At 40.7% G+C, this 7126-nt stretch overlaps 1 protein-coding gene across 1 annotated transcript; it reads right to left on the bottom strand.

The window, feature by feature from the left end:
• Positions 1-2738: 2738 nt before the first annotated feature.
• Positions 2739-7095, bottom strand: RPL9 (ribosomal protein L9). The gene is made up of 8 exons (XM_059673177.1): positions 7025-7095; positions 6532-6578; positions 6327-6442; positions 5653-5748; positions 4395-4527; positions 3362-3442; positions 3071-3185; positions 2739-2829 (listed from the first exon to the last, which is right to left on the bottom strand). The coding sequence occupies exons 2-7, from the start codon at positions 6575-6577 to the stop codon at positions 3079-3081; spliced, it is 579 nt and encodes a 192-aa protein (XP_059529160.1). The 5' UTR covers position 6578; positions 7025-7095; the 3' UTR covers positions 2739-2829; positions 3071-3078.
• Positions 7096-7126: the final 31 nt, after the last annotated feature.

Genomic DNA, 7126 nt, shown 5'->3' with positions numbered 1-7126 from the left:
TCAATGTGGCTCATGACCAATTATATTTACTATTTAGGTTTAGCTAAACTCATTTAAAAATCATAAAGGGTCAATTAGAAATGGTTAACAACATTTGACAGAGTAAGATCTTTAGAGTAAGTTTTTGAGATTTGTTGGGGGGGAAAATCTTAAAAATCTAACTTATGGTTGCATATGCAATATAACCATCTTTCACTAACAAGTCTTTGATATATGTATATGGAAATATCACAACATAATTATGGTTTAAAGAGCTGGAAAATGAGGTCAGTTTATTGTGACTTAATTTTCAATGTAATTTAAATTAATTGTTAACAATTAGGTCAAATGTAAGAATTGTGAAATATGAATGGGTTTGATGTTAACTGGGTGTTGTACCAACACTGCCTCCCCCATCCTCTCAAGCTATGTGCCAACCAGATTAACTTCTCATTATAAAATATGTACTCCTCCACCTCAAAGTTGGGGCAATACAGTGCTTATCCATAGAAGACCCAGAGGATATGAAAGACTTCCTTGGGGAGAACTAAACTTTCATTTACCACACCCAAGTAACGAAATGGAGATCACTCCTTGGATACAACCAACCTCCAGTGAAGGTCTCACCCTGCATGACAATCCACTTCACTCTTGGAGAAATCACACTTACTCTCAGAGTTGCTACTATGGTCAATACCGACACTCAATATTAATATCTGTGATATTGCCACTTGAAAATTTCTTCCTCACATCCAGCTCTGTAATCCTGTCAAAACATCTCCTTTACATTTCCACTGCTATTACCGTCTTAAATCTTTATAAACTGAACCTCCTTGGCAATCTGGGTACCATTCACTTGGCAAACAGTTATGTTCCAAACACTGTTCCAGGTACTTAAAATATCCCTATAGAAACCCACCCCTCTGTGAAGGTTAAATTTAGCATCAAGAAAACATACAATTAACACACGACAAAGTAAACTACAAATATTACATTGAAACAGAGTAAGGGTATGCTAGGTTGGGGGTGAGGAGTGAGCACAGGAGGGTGGTCAAGGTGGGCTTTAGTAAAATTTGAGGTCATTAGTGAGTCCAAAGACAACTTCCAAAGGGAAAGATAACTTGAAGCCTTAGGAGCGGCAATACTGAATAGAAAGGTCAGTTCAGTCAGTGTAAAAGTAAGGGTAGGTTCAGTTTAAAAAAGCATTCTGGCCCTAGCCAGTCTGGCTCAGTGGATGGAGCATTCGCCAAAGGGCACGATTCTGGTCAAGGGCACATATCTCGGTTGCAGGGTCCTCCCCGGCCTGGGCCATAGATATTTCTGTCTTTCCCTCTCTTCTGCTCACTCTAAAAATTAACGGAAAATTATCCTTGAGTGAGGATTAAAAAAAAAAAGGCATTCTGGCTGCTGCTGAAAACATGGAGGAACAAAAGTAACCAGTTAAAAGACTATTACAGCCCTAGCCAGTATGGCTCAGTGGATAGAGAGTCAGCCTGCAAAGAGTCCCAGGTCCCTTTCCAGTCAAGGGTACATACCCGGGTTGTGGCCTCCATCCCCAGTAGAGGGCATGCAGGAGGCAGCCAATCAATGATTCTCTCATTGATGTTTCTCTCCCTTCCTCCCTGAAATCAGTAAAAATATATTTTAAAAAAGTCTATTACACCCATCCAGGCAAAATATACAGGGATTTTTGTTTCATTTCTACATTATGAAAAATTTCAAAACTTTATATAAGTAGGGATATTATAATGAAGCCGCATCTAGCTTCAACAAATTATCAACTTGGAAATAACTTGTTTCACCTAAAATGCTATTCAATACCTACCCCAATCCCACCTAAAATACTTCAAAACAAATTCTCGATTTATCATTTCATCCATTTCTTAAACACCTTACAATTATAATCATCAAACCAAACAATATGTATTTGAAGTGTTGACACAAGAAATTAGGAGATTATGGAATGTTATCAGTTTGTTAAATATCAAAGAATAGGACAGTGATGTGGAACCTATGACACGCGTACTCATTTTTTTGGTTGATTTTTCTTTGTTAAATGGCATTTAAATATATAAAATAAATATCAAAAATATAAATCTTTTACTATGGTTACAAATATCAAAAAATTTCTATATGTGACACAGCACCAGAGTTAAGTTAGGGTTTTTCAAAATGCTGACATGCAGAGCTCAAAAGGTTCGCCATCACTGGACTAGGATATGAAAGTAAATAGATGACGAAGGGTATAGGGTAAAGGATAACATGGAGAGGACCTTGGAGCACAGCAACTATCCTATATAATAAAGAGCTAATATGCTAATTAGACCAGACTGCAGAACAACCTTCTGGAACGACCAGTGGGCAGGGCTGCAAGGGCTGAGCCCCTTGCACGAATTTCCTGCATCAGGCCTCTAGTGTTTATCATAAACACAAATTAACTGCATCTCCCAATACTTACTAAGGGTGTATCACTTTGTTTCCCTTTGCAGAATAAGTTACTGGTATACAGACAAATAATTCAGACACACTTGCCTCAGATTCAAATTCATGCCTCTGCAAAATTAGATTACCTTCAGGCCACCCCCCAGAATTCTACATCCAATGATAAACAGCTACACAGTGTTGCCTGTCACTGGTATATTCTTGCCTTGATAATTCTTTCAAAAAAAGAAGTCACTCTTCCCATGAAGTCTTACTAGAAACTTAACTATTTACCAGCCAAATAGTTGGAAAGAATTATCAGTTTAAGAAAAAAAGTCTCAAATCAATACAAGGCTTTTATTGTACATCTTTATAGTTTGACAAATGTGGCAAACCATTCGGCATCTCGGTGTTTCTATAGCTGGACAACTGTAAAAAGAAATAAAAATGTCTGTAAATCTTCATCAAAATCCTTGCCCAGAAAGTTCTACTCTAAATATAAAACATAGATTCACATTTTAAAATGTGAATGCAATTTCATTTATTATCTGCCAAATTTACTGTTTCAGATTGCAACTCATTTCTGCCAGTGTAACTCATTAAGTCTTAGTAAATTAAGATACCCCCCAAGTAAAGCAGTAATAAAACCTCAGACACTGTAAGAACCTACCTTAGATCTTATTCATCAGCCTGCTGAACTGTTCCTTTTTCAGAAACATAGATACCATCCAAAAATTTCCTGATATCCTTGTTTTTAACTGTTGTGGCTTGCTGAATCAAAGCAGCTGTAAGAGATAAGGCAATTACTTTACCAGCCAAACCCATTTAAAACCTGAGTATTTTGAGGAAAGCTTTTAATTTCCACAATTAAAAAAAGCTCACCAAATGAACAGAAAACCACATATTCAACAATAATAATATTCAAGTAGAAAAAAATTATAGGCATAATAAACATACAAACCTGAATTTGATACAAGTTCAATGTCATTTCCTTCAAGAATCAACTCATCTTTCTGGGCTTGAGATACTGAACAAGCAACGCCTAAAAGGGGAGAAGGTATTTGCATAGTGTCAACGTATAATCAGATGTGCAGAGAAAATATTTAATTTAAAAATATTTAAATCAAGTAGCAATTTATTCCATTTAAAATCTTGTTTGTGTATCTGCTTGAATGAATCTCTCCCATAGTAGTTACACACTGATTCAATTACGGAGTAGAGAAGATGACATTCAGCTAGTACATTTTAGCTATAGAAAACTTGTATTCCCATCCCTCCAGACCCCAATGGAATAAAAAGTACCGAGAGCTTATAAGCTTTAAAATTTTCTACACCCTATCCAGTGTGACTCAGTGGTTAGAGTGTGGATCCTGAACAATAATGTGGGGTTTCCCAGTCAAGGGCACAAGGGAATGTACCTGGTTTGCTGCAGGTTCGATCCCTGGCCAAGTCTAGTCAATTCAGGAAGCAAGCAATCAATAGTTTTCTCTCTCTCTCCCTTCCACTCTCTTCAAAAATCAATAGAAAAATTATCTTTGGGTAAGAATTAACACACAATTCTCTAATGCTTCAGTGTTTATGTATCAGGCAAGAACTGCTCTAAATGCACTTCAAATTTAGCTAATGAGATGTTCCCAATTTTACAGATAAGGAAAACGAGCTACAGAGACAACTGGCCCAAGGTTGATTGTGAGGCCTCAGAATTGAACCTAGGCATTCTATGTTATTAACTGCTATCCAAATAGTCTTTTTTAGGATTTCAGTTTGCAAAGCGAATTAAACACAACTACCATGCCCTGCAAACTACTCCAATGCAAAAGCCTTCAGGAATTGCAATTGGTATAAAGCCTTTAATTAGCACCAAGAGTTATTATAAGCATCATCAAAACAGACAATTCTGAAATATATTTGGTTGTATTCATAGCTAACCCAAACTACCAGCCTTCACAAGTACAAAGGAAATATTTCTGAACCATCAGAAGGTATGCACATACCTGACCTCATCCGAACTCTGCGGATGTATTTTTCGCCCAAGAAATTTCTAATTTCAACAAGAGAACCATTCTCCTGAATAACGACGTTGATGGGGAAGTGAGCGTACACAGACCTCATCTTGTAGCGGAAGCCCTACATTAAGTAAACAATTAGCAATGCTGAGAAATTTGAAAGACAAGAAACCGTTTTAAAAATTTGTAGGATACTTATAATTTAAAAATAAAACAGTCCTCACATAGCATTCGTCAAGGTTTTATAACTGTCACCTGAGCCAAGCCTTACAAAAATTTGATACACAAACATCTGTTTCAGTGTCTCCTCACTGGACTGTAAAGCTCCTTAGGGAAGCATTATGTATTTTTTCACTTGGAGTTTACATACATATTATTTTGTCTTAGTTTCACGTGGACAACATAGTGGTTAGACAAACATATACTTTACAAAGGGTCCCCCAATATTTCCAGTACCCACCTGGCATAGTTACCACATTACTGACTACATTAAGGAAGCATTATTTTACTACCGCCTGTGCCCACAGCAATCAATGCTAGCTTCTTTTAATAAGAAACCCCAAGTCCTTTCTTTACCTTGGACATAAGACTAACATTTACTGAGTCACTAAGGTAGGATAGATGGCAAGAACTGAGGATATTAAGACAAGCACTCTGCCCTCAAGGAACTTATTGGGTTGGGAGCAAGGGGTAAACAAAGGGAGACATGGTAAGATAGGCTTATAATGGAGTCCAGTACAAGTTGCCATTATCAGGTGTACTCCAGGACAGACTTTTAATTAAAAGAAAAGCATTTCAGCAAAGACAGAAGCATCAATTTTATTTTAAAGGCCAGGGAGAGGGATTTGGAAGGAGAATAGTGATATCAAATATGCCTTTAGGGAAATGAACAGGGAGCTCAGAAATCAGATCCATCTTTTCCTATCCCTATCAAGAGGCCTTGGTGATGTGAGGCACACCATAAATGAATCAAAACCTACCCGATGTGCTACAATTTGCAATAAAAGCAAAACAAAACACACCCTCAGCCCCACTAAGACCATCGGGTCTTTCCTTGCATCGATCACTTAATGCTAAACACTTAAAGGAGACCCTAAGCAAACACTTTTACTAAGATCACCTGTTCCCACATTCTAGAGCTCAGACATTTCAGTAAATCACATGCATAATTTATTCCCTACAGTAGACACTTCCGCTGCCTAAACTACAGCCACCCCTTAAAGAGTTGTCTGAGGGATTTGCTTACCAGTGTAACGCCCTTGATCATGTTCTGTACATGACTGCAGATGGTGCGAACTGTGGCCAGTTCCTTTCTATTTCCCCACCATTTGTCAACCCGGAGCTGTAACAGAATAAAAACTTTAGCAGATTCTTTCCAGTAATAAGTAACTTGGAAGAAAAGTCCATGTACCTAGAGAATTACACTACATTCTAACATGAGGCCTAATTAAAGCACATGCTTTTCAACTGGAAACATGTAACCACATGTAAAGCCCCCAGTAATGAACAGCTATCACTGTTCATCACAGGTACACAGTTTTACAAAGGAACGACAACCCACTTCACTCCTAGAAAGCTAAAATGCTAAGTGTGAAGAAGCCTACTGCCCGATTCCGAAGACTCTTACAAAAACAATCCCGAGGAACTTGCAACAGTTAAGACCTGCCACTACCGAGGGCTACAGCATGGAGCTTTGTTGATAGTCCCCTCTTCCGGAATTTGGTTCTCCAACTTCGCTAAAACTACCTACAGTTTTTCACACCAAATTTTCAGCTAAAACGTTAAACCTCAGTTCTGTCCTTTTTAAAGCAGCCAAATACGATGTTATTAAAGCACAACCTTCCAAACAAGCAATGAAGGTGTCACACACACACACACACACACACACACACACACACACACACACACACACAACCTTACCCGCTTCTTCTTCTTCCCGAGGAGACTGAGCTCTACATTGATGTGGTTGAAGTCCCTCCGCAGGGTGCCCCTGGGGCCCTTCACGATCACCGTGCGCCCCTTCAGAGTGATGTCCACTAGGAAAGAACGCATTGGTGAGGCGGCGGAGCCGGGGGCAGCGCGCGCAGGAAAGGCGTAAGAAAAAGACTAACGTCAAGTCCCCTACCATTTTCGGGGATGTCCACAGTCTGATTGCTGAGAATGGTCTTCATTCTGAAACACAAACACTCGGGATAACCAGAGACCCGAGCAGGGCCACTTTCCGCCCAAACTACCCTGCCCCGGGTGTCACATCTACCGGAGACCGGCAGGCAAAAATCCCGGGGAGCTCACGGGTGGACCCGTCGGGAGAGCGGCGCCCCGTGCGTGCCGGCCTGCGAGCAGCCAGCCGGTGTCCCGAGGCCCAGCGGACTAACTCCGACCCGGCGCCACCCTGGGAGCCCTATCAGCGAGGCGCCATCCCGGCAGCGCTGCGGGGCGGGGGTAGGCCCAACAGCCCGGACAGAGCTCGAATCCCAGTGCCGCCAAACCCAGATAGGGCCCGCCGCGCGGGGGAACGGCCAGGATAAAGCCTCCGAGCGCCATACCGGCGCCGCTGGCTTTCCCAGAGCCGATGGCTTCAGATTCCCAAGGCCCACCGAAATCAGACATAACCTCACCTCGCAGTAGATGCGGCAAAGAGGAAGCGTCTTTCGTCATCACGTTCTTGTAGCCGTAAGGGCGCTGCGTATGACGTCACGAGTGCGCGCCGCCACTCGGCT

This window comes from Myotis daubentonii, chromosome 1 (assembly GCF_963259705.1).
Source record: "Myotis daubentonii chromosome 1, mMyoDau2.1, whole genome shotgun sequence".
NCBI lineage: Eukaryota > Metazoa > Chordata > Mammalia > Chiroptera > Vespertilionidae > Myotis > Myotis daubentonii.
Note: the sequence above shows the minus strand (reverse complement) of the source record. Positions and strands in the feature narration are given on the sequence as shown.

Excerpts from the sequence above, each read along its gene's own strand:
- RPL9 (XM_059673177.1), bottom strand. The coding sequence starts at position 6,577 with ATGAAGACCATTCTCAGCAATCAGACTGTGGACATCCCCGAAAATG. Across the intron at positions 4,528-5,652 it reads TGATCAAGGGCGTTACACTG|GGCTTCCGCTACAAGATGAG; the intron begins GTAAGCAAATCC and ends TACTTAATGTAG. Across the intron at positions 3,443-4,394 it reads CAGAGTTCGGATGAGGTCAG|GCGTTGCTTGTTCAGTATCT; the intron begins GTATGTGCATAC and ends CTCCCCTTTTAG.